Source organism: Mycteria americana, chromosome 17 (assembly GCF_035582795.1).
Source record: "Mycteria americana isolate JAX WOST 10 ecotype Jacksonville Zoo and Gardens chromosome 17, USCA_MyAme_1.0, whole genome shotgun sequence".
Lineage (NCBI taxonomy): Eukaryota > Metazoa > Chordata > Aves > Ciconiiformes > Ciconiidae > Mycteria > Mycteria americana.
This window is the reverse complement of record NC_134381.1, coordinates 6,754,050-6,773,298: the sequence shown is the minus strand read 5'-3', so window position 1 is coordinate 6,773,298 and position 19,249 is coordinate 6,754,050. Positions and strand designations below refer to the sequence as shown.

Here is a 19,249-nt window from a genome sequence, read left to right as displayed (position 1 = left end):
TGTATCCAGTTACTGAAGTTTTCCAGTAGCCCAAGGCCGTGAAGAAGGCAAATGTTAAGGCAGAGGAGAGAATGACAAAGCAATGAGATGAAACAAGGAAACGCATTGCTAGGCAAAATTAAGATAAAACAAGAAAGAATAAATCTGTTCCTTAATTTCCAATTTCTCAAAAAACCGGCAGAACTCGCTCTCTCCCTGGGAAGATGCTCTCTTTAAGATGTTTCTGGGTTACTTAGGTCAGTCCCTGCAGAAGAAGATCCCTGCCCTTGCAGCAAATGTTGCTACCATTCAGAACAAGACTGTTTCAAAAACACTTCGGAGGGGATCAGGGTGCGGCATTGCATATCCAAACTCAGGCTTGAAGGCTGGTACTTCTGATACGCTGTCCACAGCAGCAGCATCTCCCACCCTAAAAAGTCTCTAAGGAATCTGGGTCATGAAGCGAGATACACCAGTTGTGCTTCCCAGCCAACCTTGTGGTGGTCTACAGATGGTTTGCAGAGCACCGATTGCAGCACGCCAAGCAGCCCACAAACCCTACACCTTCCTGAGACTCCTCAGGTCACAGATGTGCCATTTGTTATCACAGCTTGTGCAGAAACCTGCCAGCACTGCCAACGCAAGCGGCGTAGAGGCAAACACTGCACCTGCTGGGCGGGTAAACGTCAGGATGGAGGGGGAGCACAGCCAAATTCTGGCCTGGTTCTCACTCCAAAAGCGGGGAAAATTCTGTCTGCACTGGTACATCATGTTTCTGCTCAAGGGAAGATCACAGAATCATGTAGGTTGGTAAAGACCTTTAAGATCATCAAATCCAACTGTAAACCTAACACTACCAAGCCCACCACTACACCATGTCCCTAAGCACCTCATCCAAATGGCTTTTAAATACCTCCAGGGATGGCGACTCCACCACTTCCCTGGGCAGCCTGTTCCAATGCTGGACAACCCTTTCAGTGAAGTAACATTTCCTAATATCCAGTCTAAACCTCCCCTGGCGCAACTTGAGGCCATTTCCTCTCGTCCTGTCACTTGTTACCTGGGAGAAGAGACCGACCCCACCTCTCTGCACCCTCCTTTCAGGCAGTTGTAGAGAGCGATGAGGTCTCCCCTCAGCCTCCTTTCCTCCAGGCTGAACAACCCCAGGTCCCTCAGCCGCTCCCCATCAGCCTTGTGCTCCAGACCCTTCCCCAGCTCCGTTGCCCTTCTCTGGACACGCTCCAGCCCCTCAATGTCTCTCTTGTTGTGAGGGGCCCAAAACTGAACACAGCATTCGAAGTGCGGCCTTAACCAGTGCCGAGTACAGGGGCACGATCACTGCCCTAGTCCTGCTGGCCACACTATTCCTGATACAAGCCAGGATGCCATTGGCCGCCTTGGCCACCTGGGCACACTGCTGGCTCATATTCAGCCGGCTGTTGACCAACACCCCCAGGTCCTTTTCCACCGGGCAGCTTTCCAGCCACTCTTCCCCAAGCCTGTAGCATTTCATGGGGTGGTTGTGGCCCAAGTGCAGGACCTTAAAGATGTCACTGCTCCCTGTGTACCCAGCAAGAGGAGCATCCCATGGTGTGACCATGGTAGAGTAGGGACCGAAGTGAGATGGCAGAGCAGGGCCCCTGTGACATGGCCAGGCTTCCAGCACAGTAGCTCTGTAGTGTTTGCAGCCAATACCGTCTGCTCTGGGCTAAATTAACTAACGTTGCTGTGTCTGCAAGCAGACACAAAATGAAATAGATATGTCTAGGCAAAATAAATCTTGGTAAATTATTGGGAGTATATGAAACAACTGGGGGAGATTGGGTAATGATATTTTTCACCAGCCAATATGGGATAGAGACAAAAAAGAACACAAGAAGCAAAAGATTTAGGTTTTAAGAACCAGAATAGCCACTGGTGGCAAATATTAAATCAAAGCAGACATGAATTGTGGCCATTACAGTAAAATGGCTGCAGCAAAACGTATTTTTCACAGGTTCACAGGGTTGAAAAGAAGCCCTGCATCAAACACGACTCCAGGCAGTGTGTGTAATGATGCACGTGAAGTCCCAGCAGCAGTGGCTGCCCGGATAAAGGCCCACAGTATACAGGAAAGAATGTAAAACATTTATATTAGACGGGGAGTTCAGCATGTCGCTCATGATTCAGTCTGCTGTATTCCCCAGCCAAGGGCATGGCGGAAAAGGGATGGAGATTGTTAAAAAGTTGCTGGGGGCTTGGGGGGAAGGAAAGGGGGGGGACTGGCGGGCTGTAATTCCTAACTCCTGTCTGGCTTACCCCATTTATTGTCCAGCCCTGTCATAATTAAGCCCCCCCTCTTGGCTGCATCAACAGAGAGCAAGTCAGCAATGAAGCCTTGCATAAATCATAGCCCATTTGAGAGAAACAACCGAAAGGCGAGCCCAGCGTGAGCAGGGTCTCCCAGGGACGGGACCGCCAGTCGCTCCCAGCAGGAACCGATCATGGCCTTTCTGTTTTACTGGTTCGCTAGAACTCAAAACAAAACAAACCAGGGACAAAGGACGGGAGGGAGTAAATGTACAATCCTCCCATTCAGATGAAAGAAAGGGAAAGTAAAACAGTAAATATCACAGTTTAAGGGAGGACGCTCTGACCCGCAAAGAAAAGCCATGCGGTTTAACCCCCTGTGCACCGGAGCTCAGCCGTATCCTGGGGCCGCGTTGGGTTCCCACTGCCCTCTGGGGAGCGAGGGAAGGAAAGGTGGAGACGCTCGTCGGATCAAAGAGGCTGCCCACACTACAGTGCCTGTAAATCCCTGAATGAGAGGTCTGCAGCTCAGAAAGAGACACTCTGGAGGGGAAGGTAAATGCGTTGGGGAAGGTGCTGCTCTAAGACATGGGAAATTCTGGTGCAATTCCCTGCTCGGTTCGCAGCGACCCATCTGACGTTGGTCAAGTCAATCCATATCTCCGCAGGTCAGACCCCACCTGCAAAACTGACATTATAGCACATTACAGCTTGTAAGAGCACCGCAAGGAAAACACGTTAAGGAGATAACCGATGGTGCTGGTTTCCTTTGACAAATTATTTTAGAATAATATCTGATACTGCGACAACATGCTTCTCCCTTGAGGGAAGAGACAGAAGGGGTCACAGAGTGACTGCTCTTCCCAGCACGGCGCGATGGGTGCATGGCTGACCCCAACATCGCCATGTGAGTGAGCAGGGCTGTCACTTCTTGTACAGAAGGAGGGATTCAGAAAGCTGTTCCTGCCGTGACAGGACCTCCTCATTCCCATTAAAGACGTAGGTCCACCTTAGACTCTTTCGGTTGGCACAACTCTTCATTGATATTTTCAGTCCGTAGTGCAGAGCTGGGTGGGTCCATGGGCTTGCGGCACCCTTCCCCAGTTTGTTATCCTGCCTGCTGCAGGGTGTTGCTTCTCCCACAGGGCTGTCTGACCTTCAACATGGACATTTTGGTGACATCCTCCTGCTCTGCATTCCCAGCTCTGGAACAGGAAGGCTGGTGGCCTGGGCCAGAGGCCCCGTATTCTTCTTCATATCCTTCTGCCTCCATCTACTGGCAAGGAAGGGTTAAATCACACATTTCCAGGGTACAGGGGAGACCAGCAGCTGGAGTCCTTCCAGCATATGAAGACAACAAGCATCTTATGAATGAACTTCCTGAGTCAGTGTCCTTGCAATGGAAAAACAACGCATCAGGGACTGCCCTGTGGCTTAAAACCTCATTTTTCCAATGAGAGCTCAAGTGTCACTGGAAACCTTACAGAAACTCCCATGTTTGCCTAAAGAGATGTCCCTAAGAAAGGGAAGAGAGCTCCAATGAGATGGATGGTTGATCTTTTCTCATGCTGTTATACTGAGGTTTCCACTCAGAGGGAACCTGTATGGAGGGCAGAGCAGCAAGTCTGAAAAGTTTGACCACTCCTCTTGTGCCCATGGAACAGAAAACATCAAGGCCTCCACAACAGAAAACGGGTGAGATGAAGGTGTCTTTTAGTGCCAAGTGACCTTGGTACCCTGACCTCTCAGAGCTCCGCAAAAAACCAACCCAGCCCCAACACCAAATGCTGAAGATTAGGTGGAGGGAGGAATGAAAACCCAACACTCCAGCATTGTTCAACAAAGGTGTGATGGGGAAGGAGGTTATTTCTCACTAATCTGGCGTGACATTTTTGTTCTAATGACTTGACTGGTACGGAAATGGAAATTCTTTCTGGGTGATATTTCTAGACAGAGACTAATTGACTAAGAATAATACAGGTGGCTTTCACACCACTGTGCTGGTTTCAGTGTCAGCAGAGGCCAGCTGTGTTTTCTTTTTGGTGAACAGTGTCTACAGTTTTCATCCAAGGTCAGTCCTGAGGGATGTTAAAGAATAATAATCCTAATGATGCTTTGTCCTTCAAGGTCAACATCTTGCTAAGGATCTCAAAGCACTTCTAAATATTCATTTTTAACTGTAATACAACAGTATCCATAGGTGCCACCTGAGAACAGGAGGCGTTGTGCTAAGCACTGTTCAGAGCTGTCTCATGCCTTCCACAGAAGGGGAACTGAGGCACAGAGCACTGGAAGGTGTTGCCTGAGATTGTGCAGAATCTAATAAAGCTGCAACTGGAACTCAGATGTCTGCAAGAGCTTTGCTTCTTCAGTTGTTGCTCTTCATAGAGTAAATTATTAACCACAATATAGAAACAGCTCTAATTTCCAAATAGGAATAACTATCCTTGATATATACTGAGACTCATTGGATTGCTGGTACTGAAAAGGATCCACCTTGGTTTTTTGGACTTGCTTGGTCAGAAACCCATGGAAGAAGCGACTCCCAGCTGTTGCATACAGGGGAAAGAAGAGCCAGAGAGGCTGACAAGCTAAACCAAACCAAATTTGCTGACCATTCAGCAGGGAAAGTGCTGGGAAGGACAGCCGTGCTGAGAAGCAACACCCTCTTTGCCATGGCCAGCTGCTGCAGCCAGCGTGGTGTGGTCATGTACGAATGCACAGAACATGTTGGAGGCTCTGTGGCTGCAATTTCAGGGTTGGTGGTGGACAAGTTGGTTGGTTTCAATCACAGAGACGTGGGAACAATTCTTTTTTCCTTGATGACTGTGGTTCCCCTGAAGCCTACAGGGATGATGCATGTCCCCTGCTACCCCAGCAGAACGTTCTCTCTTGCGGTACAGCGAAACACAGCTCAGTGCCTCTCTCCCCCAGGGCCTGGTTTCTTCAGCTGCTGTCTCCGCTGCTCCCAAAACAATCCAGTGGGAGTCAAAGCAGCACAGCACCCAAAGCAGAGGATCCTACCCTTAAAACCTACATAGGTAAAGCCTGGAAATTGCCCTTTTAGGGATAAGAGGAATACACAGAAATGCATAATCTCTCCCGACCACAGCTTTGCCTCCTTGAGAAGCACAGCAGTCATGTGCTGTACTGCTGCCAGTACTGACAGCACATCCACCTGAACTGTGACTTTATCAGAGCACTCTACCGATGGAAAAACCTCCAGTTTACAATAGACACCATGGTCACTGTCACTGCTGTTTACCAAGAGCTTCAGCTGGACTAAGAGCACCCCAGCTGGAGCACCAGGACTATGGACAAGTTTGAGGTGGCCAGAAGCCCCTGGCCACTGTCCTCTGCCTGCACCCTGGTCATCCAGGAGACATCGTACACAGGAGATCATCAAACAGACAAGGAAAACAAAGAGTTTACCTGCTCACCAACTTTCCCAGGTCGTCCACGGTTTCCTGGCTCACCCTGCAGGCCAAGGAGAAACAAGGCACACAGGTTACTTGGTGCTCCCAGTCAGACCCTCAGTACAACGTGAATCTTTGTACACCCGTGATTTGGGCTGCTGCGTGTGAATCGTGGAAAAACTGCAAGGAACAACATCTTACGAAACCCACCGTGACTTGAAAGATAACCCAAAGCAAGAAACATAGCTGACACAAACTCACTGTTCTGGAGAGAAATGCCCCAAAAGCAGCTGGTCATGCTGTGGTACAATAACCTTCACAAAACCAAACTCAGACACTGAAACATAAGCTGTCTGCTTTTCTGCAGCATAGCCTAGTCCTGGTTGCTTTATCCTCATGTTTAATAAGGCATGAGTTCTCATCAGGGATGTTCCTGAAGTTGGGCTGTTTCTGACCCAAGGAAAACAGATGGAAGAAGACAGAAACACATCATCAGCAGGAAGAGAGTAGCAAAGGACCATGATTAACCAGAGGATTTGAGGAGCATCTAGGGAAAGCAAGAGTGTGGGTGCCATGGGAAGGTGTAGTTCCTGAATGACAGAGGAGAAGGGATCCAGAAAATTCACCTGCTGGTGGAAGTGTCACAAGAATAAAAGACAACCCAAACATTCCCAGGCAATGCTGCACCCTGATTCTGCTCTTGCAAAATCTCAAGCACAGGCGCATTACTATCACACGGAGCATCCACGTGAAAACCACAGAAAGAACCCACATGAGCTAAATCACAGTGCAGGGTGAGAGAAATTCAGAGAACGAGAAAAAATGAGGGGTGAAGAGAAAAGCAGGAGGAGGAGAAGAATTTCAAACCCACGAGGGATAAGGGCAGCCGTGGCAGCACTCGAAGGCTGGCGGAGTGCCCCTGGACAGGCCATCCAGAGGCCAGACTCACCGCTAACCAGTATTGTCTCTGGGTGATGGCAGCTGTATTTTCTCAGTAGGCAGATACTCCAGATGTGCTGCCAGACCACATTTTTGCTATTTACTGTTTGAAGAGGTTGTTTTTGTTGGGTTTTCTCTTTCCTTTTGAGTGTGGGTTTGTGGAGCGGGCTGCCCTGGGATGGCTCCTGCTGCTAATTAGGCAGCAAAGATAGGAATGATGTGCATTGTTTTAGAACAAAAACGTGGAGAAGCAATGGAAAATAAGATGAGATGATGGAGGGGGGGTTGGTTAGTATCAAAGGAAGAACACACTTGTTTATAATAAAGCACATGGCTTAAAAAATGCATCCCCTTCGTTCTTTTTGCTGAAGAAACCAAGCAGAAACAGAGACCCCAAAATTCAGAGAAAAAGAGAAATCCCCAGTTCCCCTTGCCCCCTCTGGAATGAACACCCTAGGCTTGGAGCATGGTAAAGTTGAGAAAAGATGCTTCCCGCTTCCTTTCCTCCCTTCCACCCACTGCTTCTCTGATCGTGAACAAACTCTTTCCTCACCTTTGGACCATCGGGACCAGGTCTTCCTGGAAATCCCTTCCGGCCAGATCGACCCTGAAATACATGGAAGAACAATAAACATAAAAAGCTTGCAGCTGCCCTTGGTCACAGCAGTGTGTCTACGAACCTATTTGGTGCAGCTTACAAGCAATGCTCCCAGTGAATTCAGGGTGCTAGAGATGTAGCAGTCCTTACTGAAGCCAAGGCAACACAAGAGGAAAGCTCTGTGTCTCGAGCGACAGCGGGTTTGATCCATGGGGAACATGCCTAGACAGCTACTCCAAGTTTCAGCCTGTTTCTGACCCTCCAGCTCGATTCCATTACTTAAACATCACATCAGAAACATTATGCATGGACTATAATCAACCAAGCCAAGGGCTTTGTTGCTGCCCTTTAGTTTATTATGTGCCACATTCAGCTGGAGTTATTCTACTTCCAGCAGTTTTCTTGTAGCAATGCCAGCAAGGACACCAGCAGCCTGAGCATTCAAAGATGGTACTTTCTTAGTGTTGGCAGGGACCTGGCCATATAAGCTTCTTATGGGCTCCATCTCTGGCATTCAGAGAGGATTTGGGAGTAGGACTGTCACTACGGTGGGGGAAGCCAGGCTGACATTCACAGCTACAGCTCAGAAAAGCAGAAATAAACCTGCAGACCCAAAGGTTCATCTTGAGCCTTCCCTTTGGCTAGAAGAACCCTTATGGTGCTGTCCCAGGCACTGGAGTAACTGGATTTATTATGTTGCTCCAGAAAGGAACAAAAGTGTCTACCAGAACAGTTGAGGAAACGCAAGATAAAACATTTATTTTCTGATCCACCTAGAAGCTCCAGCACAGTTACCAATTTTCAAGATATTTTACCTGGATATATACACTGCAGATATATCCTGCAATAACAATTATGTACATAAACATTTAAAAATCCTGAGCTGGCAAGCTCACAGATATGATAATATGTTTTTTGCTTCTTCTAACTGTGTTTCTGTGATACGTCATTGTGTTCAGAGAAATGTAGAGGTCAAAAAGGACTCTGTGTCACTGTCCAGTCTTTTTTCTTGCTTTTCCCTCTACTCATTGAAAAATACTATAAATCAAGGAAGAAACATCAGGGATGGTTACAGAGGTGGTTTCCAGTCAACATGCTTTATCTTGAGGACGAACTATTTAAACATTAGAGGGTTTTTCAAAGTCTGAGACTTTAAGCAAGTTATAAAATTAGAGTCCCACTCAACACCCTGTACAAGACACTGCCTTGACTTTCAGCCATCCTGGATCAAGCGACTGAATCAAGCCCTGAACCAATACAATATTGAACCAATACAACGTTTCTTAGAAGGGCAGATTACTTTCCAAACCAGGAGGTTTGAAGCTTTATGTTAATTTAACTACAATTCTATTGCAAGGTCCACAGAGCTGGTAGTAACTGAGTAAATGACTGAAACCTACCTCTGGACCAGGGACTCCTGGTGGTCCTAAGGGTCCTTCATCTCCCTGAAGTGAAAAGAAATTAAAATAAAAGGCAAAGTAGTGACAAAATTTGGACTCACCATGCAGCAAGAATGAAAGGTCTGTAGTATGAGCAGCAGTTAAACACAGGCTGTGTGCTCAGCTGTCACATTTTAACAACCAAGTCCTTCTGAATCTTAGAGCAGGCAGCTCAGCATCTCTGAGGTATCTCATCCCCCTTCCTCATCTCAGGAAAAAAAATCTAAAGTCAAGTCCTGCCAGCAAAGGCCATCCAAAATTTGACCTAGGTCAACACCAGTTGATTGGGCCTATCATGGGCTGGATTTGGCCCACAGGGTACCCTGGACATGCTCACATGACTCTGCTTCATTTGATTTGGCAGGGATATGAATGCTGTAGAGCTCTCTTTTTCTTTCTTTCTTTCTCTCTTTCTTTTTTTGCCCCACAAAAAGGGTGTTACAAAATCTCCCACAGAACCATTTGGCAACCGTATGAAGGTTTCCCTTTTGCTTTCAAATGGAACTACACATGCTGCAGGATGGAGCTATCTCAAAATCTCACACAGCAATTGGACTCGGTCCTCTCCCTTGGCTCTACACCAATTTCTAATGTGATAGGATCAGATCTACAGTTTCTAGGAGACCTTCAATTAAGCTTCACAAAAATTATCTCAAGTGTCTAAAACCAAGTGCCAAGAGAGAAATTAAAAGAGCCCTTGGCAGCCACAGTTCTGGCTGTTCTCATTTAGGTGGTCAGCCGTGGTAATGAAGTGGCACGAGCTGGCGGGCTGAAGATGGGACTGGAAGTCAGGAACCCAGCTCAATGGGCTCAGAAAAATCACCCACAACATGCCACATTTCTAAAGATGTAATCCACAGCCTTGACCTACTGCCTCGGGTAACAGCAGCAGTAAAGGCACAGTGGTGTGGTCTGGTGCACATTCGAAGTCCTTCAGCCCAGCTTATGTCAAAGTCCATGTCCGTGTCTTCAGTCTTACTTTTACGCTCACTAACTAGAGTAAATTGAAGGCAGCTTGGTCATGCCTGCCTGAACCTGGAATGCAGGGCTTCGATTCCCTTTGTAAATTGCCTAGAATATTTTTTTTCCTATTTCAGTGCAAATAAATGAGCTAATTTGCATTAATCCCATTTAGAGAGCAAGCAAAAGAATTCCTAGAAAAAGTTAAGAATTATTAGTGCTATTAGACCGAGCTCCTGCCCATGCATGCACTGAGTATTATTTGCACAATGTCTCATGACTCTGGACAAACAACTTACACTGGCCTAAATGAGAAGAAACTACACTGAAGTCACTGGAGTTACAACGGGGTAAACAGAGGGCACTCGGGCCTTCTCTGCTGGTGCTATAAAGTATTTTCAGCTCCAGGACAATTAAAGCAATGACAATTGTCCCTTTTTAGTGACGGTGAGTGGAACGATGCTTCAAGTTTTCACACCAAGTGATAAGTGAAAGCTGCAAGCTCTGAGATGCTGGGGCAAATGAATCTTTGCAGAACAGCAATTTCAGTTTCTGTGCTCTTTTTACATAAGGATATTGCCCCGTGTGAGAGAGCGGAGCCTGCAGGTCTCACTGTTGAAAGAAAATACACTTAAAAGGAGCAGAAAGCAAAAGCCAGGTCAGGGCATGCCTGTGCAAGGGGATGTGCAGGGAAAAGGGCATTAACGCCCGCTCTGGGTGTGTGTGGGTGTGGGGGAACAGACTTTAAAAGAAAAGCCAATGCAGAGTTTAGGGTCAGCAGATGCCAGCAGTGACTGGAAGCAAAGACCACAGGACTGCAACTGAGTGGGAGCTCCTCTTCTGCAGGTCTCTGATCACTGAATATAAATAGGTATTTGCTTCCAGATTCATAGGGACCGGAGGGTTTCAGGTCGCAGGCACCATTTCAGCATGCATTAATCTTCAAAATTCAACATTAATCTTTAAATCCAATCTGCTTTTGGTCTGAGGACACTCACCTCTTGTCCCGGCAGTCCTCTCGTCCCAGGTAAACCTCGTGCTCCCGGCTTTCCCTGAGAAAGAGCCAAAGGAAAAGATACTCAGAAAATAGAAACATAAGCTCAGAAGGGTAATTAAAATGAGAAAGTCTCTTTCACAGCCACGGGACATCATCCAATGTCAATTCTGTTACAGAAAAAAATTGAAAAAAGAAAACCCCACACTTGGAGGGACCTCAAGCCAAACAGACCAAGCTGAAACGCTGGCCAGGACAATCTTTAGGAATCTCCAGGGCTTTCTCTCTCCCCTCTTCCCACTACTTTGTTTTCCCTGGCTGCTTCCCACCCCACACAGAGCTTCAATCTCTGCTCCACTCACCTTCAGGCCTTCAGGACCATTTTCTCCTGGAGGGCCAATGTCACCTGGGAAGCCCTGAAGAAAATGAGAAATAGTCAGGGTGCATAGGTGGACTTTTGCAGCCAGCTTCAGAGGACAGCCTCTGTGAGAGTTTTAATTAAAGGCTAAGGGCCGAGGCATTTGTTATGTGCTGGCAATGTCCATGTGTGGGCCACCGCGCAGCTTCGAGAAACAAGACGATGGGAGCAGTGCTATCGGTTTGATTCAAGAGCAGCCTTTCCCAGCAGCTCCCTTTAGGTCCATCTTCTTAGAAGATTTATTGCTGTGAGGGCCTCCCTGTCATCACACAGCTAAAAATGGCAATTTAGATTTTAATTAATCTTTATGAGTCAGTGCATAATCTCACTGCTCCGAGAAATGAACTGCACGCCTCAGCGACAACGGGAAGCAGGCGAGGAATCGGGAAAGGTGCTGACATGCTCATTAGCTGCCGCCTTCAGCCAGGCAGCGACTCCTTTCCACCCACCAGCCCTTTGCTGAGGAAACAAAGGAATCTGTGGTTATTTCCAATAGCAACAAAGAGGAACGATTGCTAAGTGGCAGCACTCGACTGAGAGCCCTTCCAGACCCAGCAAAATACCAGAACATTGATGAAGGGAAAACAGACCATCAGTTGTGCTGGAAGTGGCTCTCGAGCACCTTACGGATGTTGTCTGGTTGCTTATGAAGGAGAAAAACGACAGTGTGCTGGGGGAAGCTGGTCCTGTGTTTAAAGTATCACTGTGACAATTTCTTTTGTAAGGGCAGTAAGGGTCTTTTTCTACTTGAAATGGTATTTTGTGGGGGAAAAACTGAAAAAACCCTCCGCAATATCTATGACAAAAAGTGGAAGGAAAAACCAGGAAACCGTGACATGTAGAATGGGTCACAAATCCCATCTTGGTCCTCCCTACCACTCATCACCCTAGGAGAGAAGCAAAGCCCTACACTGAAAAGAGGAGGGTAGGTGGAAAGTGAGATGCAAGATTCAAGAAATGAGTGTTCTGCCCTGCAAAAGCAGTTGAAGAACAACTTCAAGGGCCAGACAACAGCGTGGCGAGTAGAAAGACCAGTGTCCACAGAGTCTGGCCGGTGGGTGGGAGACAGTCTGGGGCTCTTGCCAGGTTAGAGACAATCTTTGAGGACTGACCTCTCTGAACAAGCACAGAACAAGCCGTTACATATAGGACTTGCATGAGAAGATCGGGAAGAAAAAGACTTGGAATGGTGGCTGTAGATCAGGAAATCTGAGTGCAGAGTGGTCGGAGGGTATAAGATGGACAGTTTGCCCCATCTCCCACTTTGAACAAAAGTGGCCCTCAATTCATTAAATAACAGTAAATCCTACAGCGCAGCAAAGCTCTTTCTGCCTCGGCATTTCTGGAGCCCTGGTGTGCCATTGTCCTAAAGCAACTCATCTGCCTGTCGTTAGCAAAGGCTCTGACCCCAGAACACACCAGTTTTGGGGTGGTAAATGTATCAGAGCTCAGGTGTCATGGTGAGCGGTAGCGGTGGCAGCCGTCCCCTCTCTCCATTGGGCTGGGTGCCCATGTGGGAGGCAGCATTTGGCTCTTGCTTTCCATACGAATTAGCAACAGCTACATGCATATGCCTCCTAATCAAAACCCTATGTGGGCCTGTCTGTACACGGCTCAACAGCTAAAAACCTCCAATGGAGAAAGGAGATAGGCATCTCTAACAGTCTCTCAAATGCCACATGGGTGTTTATCAGAGAGCCGATTCCCAGTGGGGCAGCAAGCTGCAGACATCGAATAACTACTGCTGCAGAGGCAAAATGAGACAGGGGAGAGGTGTTACCGTGTGGGATTGCTGAAGAAAGGGTGCTGCAGAAGTTACCAAAGAAAGGAAAGGTGCGAGAAGGAGATGGTGGGACATACCTCAGGGCCGGGTGGTCCTGGAAACCCGACTGGACCTTTGTCACCGACTTTTCCCTGCAGAAATCAGAAAAACATGGAGAAAAGTGAGCTGGCTCCTGGCTATCGGCTTTCCTGTTTAGAATAGCACACCTCTGCCAAGCTATCTTTCCAGCTGGGCACTGAACCTTTAGAAAGGGAGATGAGGAAGCAGAGGACACTTGGTTACTTACCAGGGGGCCTGCTTTCCCTCGCGCCCCAGGGACCCCAGGCAAACCCTGGCTGCCCTGAGAGAGAGACACACATTTTTTCAGAAAACACAATGAAGCATCAAAAAATACCAATTCCCCAGGCTCCAGTTCCTCTGCAGCAGAGAGAGGAGCACTTTCTAAGGGCTGAACTCAGCCTGCAGGGAGCTGGGACAGTTGCAGTAATGTCAGTGAGATGTTTCTGCTAAAGCCGGGGCTGAATTTAGCCCTGAAGAACACATGAGCTGTTGCAGTTAGCTGTGGCTCAGAGCCATGTAGGCCCCAGTGCAGTGCTAAGTACAGCATTAGTCAGCTGAAGTCAGTATCATATTGTAGTCACAGGGGAGAAGTCATTTGCTTAGAAGTTATGCACGGCATTAAGTGCTTCACTGGGTCAGGGTTTAAGTTGCTGCACTGAGCAGACAAAATCTCTGAGTCTGCAGCCGCTGGACCACACACATTCACACCCAGCCCCATCAATCCCATCCATCACTTCCAATTTCTGCATGAAGATATGGCCCCTTTTATAGAAAGTCCCTAGTAGAACTGCTTTTATTATGAATAACAACAAAATCCATATATTGACATGAATTTTAGAAAGGCACAGCGTGCCCCAAATGAGAACTATCTAAGCAGGGGAACCTGACAGCAGGATGCAGCTAGCTCCAGCTCATCGTGGCTTAAGACGAGCTGAGAAAGCTGGTGGCCACACATAGCACCATGTAAGGGAAAAAAATGATGGAGAAAAGAAAAACAATTACCTTGTCTCCTTGGAAGCCGATATCTCCTGGAACACCTGCTCCTCCCTGATCACCCTGGATACACATCACCAGAGAGTTAAAATAGGCAACAGCAATGGCCAAAACGCCCAGGTAGATGCCAGCCGGTGCACTGCACAGCAAAAGTCTCATCCCTAGCTCCATTCAAAACTGAACTGCTGGCAAACTGTAGATCATATTAACTGTAACAACAATCCTGAATGAAGTATGTATTTCCCAACATTGATTCTAAAGTGAGAAATGAAACTGCAGGAGAGAGAAAAATACGAATTCCCAAGCATTGTGTTTCTATAGAAGCTGCAAGAAGAGAGACTACGTTCCTCTGGCTAACAGCAACCGTGAAGGTGGTGAAGTGTTAAAATTCAGCTGAACAGAAGAGCTAGTTTAGTTTTCAATGAATGGACCTTTTCTCTCATAAGGCTCTATAGAAAAGAAAACAATACTCGGCGTTTCTGTGAGCGTATCCTAGTGCTGGCATCAAAGGTCAATCCTCTTCCATATGAAAACAAGAGTAACTTCCAGTTACGCTTTAGTACCATCTCACTGCCAATATCTAGGCTGAGGTTCCCTGGGAGGGGTGGGCTGGTGTTCATTAGGATGGGATCCCATCTCTGAGCACACCATCACTGACAATATTTCCTAGCCAAGCTATCTTTCTTTCCCCTCTTTGGACCATCCTAACAGATTCTGACTCCCTGGGTAGAAAATAAGTATCCCTGAAGGCTTTCTTAGGAGCAGTGGGCTATCTTGCATTGCCTCTTAGCCCTGCTGTGAGCAGGCTGTTGGACCAGATGACCTCTTGATGTCCCTTTCAACCTCATTTATTTAGTGATTTACTTAAACAAAGGATGAGTCCATGACGGGGCAGAGAAAGGAAAATTCTACTTGGGAAGCCAAAGAAGGAATGACTATTAAAACTTGGTACACTGACAAGACCCAACAGAAATAACTTAGAGGAACTCTGTCCCGTGCACAGCACATGCCTGTCAACTTGGCTTCCCAGCGAGGGAACAAGCCATAGCAGAGCAGAGAGCTATATGTTTAAACATAGTCCACATGGAAGACATACGGACCCCTGCGACAGAGCCAAAGTCTACAAAGAGATGACAGGGGAATTCTACTTCTACTCAAGGAAAAACCACCCACTTGTTATCAGAGAGTTGAAATAACTCTAACTACTTCAGTAACATTCAGGGGATAATGAAATTGTGAACGGTTAAGGCTCAAGTTGGGAAAGACTTTTTGGAGACAACTTTTTCAGAAGAAAAAGAATTAAGAACTATGCAGATTCAAGGATGGAAACATTTCATGGATTCATGCTAAATTTGCTTAAATATTTTGGTAAATGTTCCCAGAACATTTCACTGAACCATCTTCAAAACAAATCTTTTATATAGCAAAATTGAAATGTTGCTCTTAAAAAAAGGTAAATTAATTTTACTCATTTGGTTTTTAACCTAAAATATTTTAATTTGAGTCAAATAACCAACATTTTGCTTCATTTAAACTATTTTCCATCTTTTTTTTTTTTTTTGGCAATGCAAGCAAATGGAAACAATCAGCTATTTACACAGCTTCAGTTCGGATGAACCCCAAGTATCAGATACAATAGAGATGGCAAAAAAACTACTGTATGACCCAGCTCATTTCCAGCCATTGCCAGATTTCTCTCATCTTCTCTGAATTTTCTACTTATTTTATCTAGTCCAAGGCTTAAAACACTGAAATCTACTCTAATTCTGGCTCCTGCCAGAAGACAGCAGGAAAATAGTTTTTCTTGAAAATGAGAGGTTTGCTCTGAAAACTCCTTGTCTTTATCACCTATACTGAGGGTCAACAAAAAAAGATTATTTTTTTTTTTACTACGCAGTTTTCTACCCATACAGTATAAGTGGCCATTGAAGTACGGTTTTGGAAGAAATACTTGGACATTAAGAAATGACTGCTTATAAGAAAAGAGTTTCCTGAGCGTAGCAAAAGGCAGGAACAAACCTTTATCGCTGACCTTTAAGCAAAGTGGGATAGCGGCTGCATGACAGAGAAAACGGTTTCCCGACCACTCTGAGAAATGGGCATTGCGAGAGTAAGAAGGAAGCAGGAAAGGCAAAACACATCTCTCATCTTCAGCTGGGCTCCACGCAAAATGTTCACGTGCTCTTGCAATAGCACAGCAAAGCGTCACGGCATGAACGATCCATCTGCAATGGCCGTTAATGTCTTAAACCAAACCTGAGGACTAGGGCATCCCCTTTCACCTGCCTTGAGCACAGTAAATCTGAACTGACTCAGGGTGTGTGTCCTCAATGTGAGGGGAAAAATAAGGAGGAAAGAGGTCAGGCCTGTTTATTGTTAAAAAAAGCGATGCCGAGATGACGAAAAGGGGCTGCAAGGACTTTGCTCAGGGGGAGGAGGAGGAATGTACAGTCTGAAATTACAAACAGGCTCTACCCATGGGATATTGCCTATGTTTCATGTTTCACCTAAAAGAAATGCAGCTTCAGAGACCCTGAGGCCCTTCTTAAGGCCACACCGCACAGAAAGGCGGCTACGAGGGAAGGGACAGATTTGCGAGGCGTGTTTGCTGTCTGTAGGACGCAGAGGAGGTCGCTGTGCAAAAAAATCATTTTGCTCTCAGTTGGACACCTCTTTTCCCAAGGCTTTCTGCTTAGCAATACAAGGGAGCTACCACTGGGAAACTACTAGAGGTATTTTACTGAGCTGTGTCCTTCACAAGTTACAGATGTCCTGATTCATAAAACTCCTTTATGTAACAAGTAGCTAAGATTTCCTCCACTTCCTCCACCTTTCCTCTGTACTCATCACATCACGTGGTCTCCTCAAGCCCACTCTTTGTTTCAGGGTTATACAGTAGTTCCAATTCTCCCTGTAAGAGCAGATGCAACTCTCTCTGCCCCCTCTCCTTGCCTCCATGAAAACATATAAATGGAAACAGAGGGATGACCCATGTTGTGGTAAAACCAAAGCTGTAAAAAACATCATTACGTTCTGTGGTACCAAGCTTTTATGGGGGATGTAGAAGGGGTTGGCTAGCATTGGTGTGCTCTGTACTTGCCTGTCTAGCTGCTAGAGATACAAAGGAGGATATCTGCAGGAGGAGTGGGATGTTGCCCCTTATTCTAGTCCATGCCTGGCCTCCACCGTGTGATGCATGCGTTTGGGATTAATGAGCTCCACCTTGTAGAATATTGAACAAGGCAACATAGGAAACAAAGTCCAGTGGAAAACACCCTTTCATGGAAGGGGAAAACCCTCTCAGTGTTGAAACAGGTTTCTATTCCTGTCATGGCAAAGGGGAATGGTAGCAGTGTTTCTGAAAGACGCAGCACTGCAGTGAGGACCTTCTCCCCGGTGGACCGAGGTGGCAGCCTCGGTGGCATGCCTGCTGCCCACACGCACCATCCAGCCACCCTGTCATCATGCTTAGGTTTTAGTGGCGTTTGGTCTGACTGCTGTTGAGTGAAAGGAGTTTTCCTCAGCTATGAAAAGACAAACCTGTACAAGGCCACACACTTGGATGTGACCAAGACAGATGGGTTAAACAGGAGATTGCAGACATCTAATTAAATCTTCATCAACACTTCCTCAGAAAGGCATTACGAACTGCAGCCTGGAGCTGACGGGGCAGGCCAGGCGTGAGCGGTATGGGTTGTGCTCCAGGTACCCTGTGACACCGGCACCTATGGCTGCTGCCGCAGCCCTGCGGGGTCTCGGGAGTAATGCAGGGCACAGCACAGGCAGCTCCATGTGGATGTGCAGAAGAGGGCAAGTTCTGTAGAACTACGACGGGAGGAAAAAGACCATCCCTTGCCAGGGGGGATGTGGGAGACTCTTGAAATCCCTGTTCCCCCTCAAATCTGGGCTGGTCCGTGAGTGGCAGCAGATGAAAGGTGTGAGGCCCCCAAGGCTGCTCTCATCTGCCGTGAATTACACATTACGAAAAGTTACTGATTACCGTCAGCATGGAGCAGTGAGGTTTGCTGCTCTCCGCCCTTGCTGATCCAGCATTTCAGATGCTGCCAAATGTCTAGGGCTTTTCTTTTTTTTTTTTTTTTTAATATGAAGTTTAACTCTAAGTTTACCAGTTTTCTGAAAACCACGGCAGAGGAGAAGAGGGGAGAGCCAGGACATTTATCCCCCTCCCCTCTGGCCATGTAATAGGAGACTACTGCACTTCTGCAATAATCCCTCACATCCCTTTGGGAAAAGCCTCTGTTTCTAAATGGGTTTATTAGAAACTGCTTTCCAGAGAATCCACCTGACATCTTCATACAAGATTCAGCCTTCAGTAGGCTGGGACTCGCTGGTGTAAGGTGTTGATATGCTGCTGGAATGGGCATGTTTAGTAAGGCTGACAGCTACTGTTGGCTGAGCCTGGGCATTGTCTGTGCTTGCTAGTACCTGGATTCATTCATCTTGCACGTTCAACACACTTAGCATACGGCTCAGGTCTTTCGGAGATGGACTAGCCATTTGAGGCGCTCACTTACAGTCTCCGGAAAGATGCTTGGACAGCTGGCAGATGGCAGCTCAACCCCTGTGGAAAATCATGCATCTTCAACTGATTTCTGAACCCTCTTCACAAGCTGGGGTGTAAACAGGACTCCCGGACTCTAACACAGCTTTCTGTTGTATGGGCTGTGCATCGGCTCTGCGTGGTATGGTGCCAGCCCTTCCTTCTCCTGCAGCATTCCTGGTGAACGCACCAGCCTGGAAGTCTGAAATAATTTGCTCTTCAAAGGGACCTCATATGCTCAGAGTGGTACGGTGGGACGGGTGTGCTTGACCCACACCAATGTGCAGGGAAAAGGTTGCTGCATGGTGGCTGGACTGTCATCCCCAACTAGTTAGCTAAGTTCACCCTCGTAATTGCATCTTCAACATCCAGCAGAGAGGGGAACTCTGTTACTTGGGAGGTGACCAAGCTATGAATAAGGATCTCTGCAGAGGCAGATTGCATACGGCCGCGGTCTGGAAATGTTTCAAGAATGGCAAGTGGCAAACTTTCAAACCGACAGACACAGAGAATAAATACAAGATTCGGGGAGGCTGCTTATGTTTCTGGTCATAGCAGTAAGACAGTTTTGTCTGAAGACGACGATGGAGGGTTATAATGAAGTCAAAATCGAATGGACGGAAAAAGAATAGTAGCCAACCAGAGAAAGCCTTTAAATAAGATGTCACAGCCTATTTAGCAATAGCAGCAGAAACTAACAGTGACATGACTGGCGAGAGATTACAGAAGGGAGCCTGCAACACAAGTCAGTCCCTCTGCCCTACGCAGGGTCCTTCCTGTGACCCAAGCCCAACCAGGCACTAAGTGAACACAGAGATCC

General features: G+C 47.0%; 1 protein-coding gene across 3 annotated transcripts in view; it reads right to left on the bottom strand.

The window, feature by feature from the left end:
• The window catches only part of COL27A1 (collagen type XXVII alpha 1 chain), a 165,348-nt gene that overhangs the window by 66,461 nt on the left and 79,638 nt on the right, over nucleotides 1–19,249 (bottom strand). For all 3 annotated transcript variants that reach the window (XR_012778234.1, XM_075519862.1, XM_075519863.1), the window contains exons 18-25: nucleotides 13,878–13,931; nucleotides 13,102–13,155; nucleotides 12,893–12,946; nucleotides 10,977–11,030; nucleotides 10,619–10,672; nucleotides 8,622–8,666; nucleotides 7,177–7,230; nucleotides 5,701–5,745 (exon numbers count right to left, since the gene is read on the bottom strand). Coding sequence is in view for 2 of the 3 variants with exons in the window: in XM_075519862.1 (XP_075375977.1) it covers nucleotides 5,701–5,745; nucleotides 7,177–7,230; nucleotides 8,622–8,666; nucleotides 10,619–10,672; nucleotides 10,977–11,030; nucleotides 12,893–12,946; nucleotides 13,102–13,155; nucleotides 13,878–13,931 (414 nt within the window). In the remaining variant the exon portion in view is untranslated. The remainder of the gene's footprint in view (nucleotides 1–5,700; nucleotides 5,746–7,176; nucleotides 7,231–8,621; nucleotides 8,667–10,618; nucleotides 10,673–10,976; nucleotides 11,031–12,892; nucleotides 12,947–13,101; nucleotides 13,156–13,877; nucleotides 13,932–19,249) is intronic.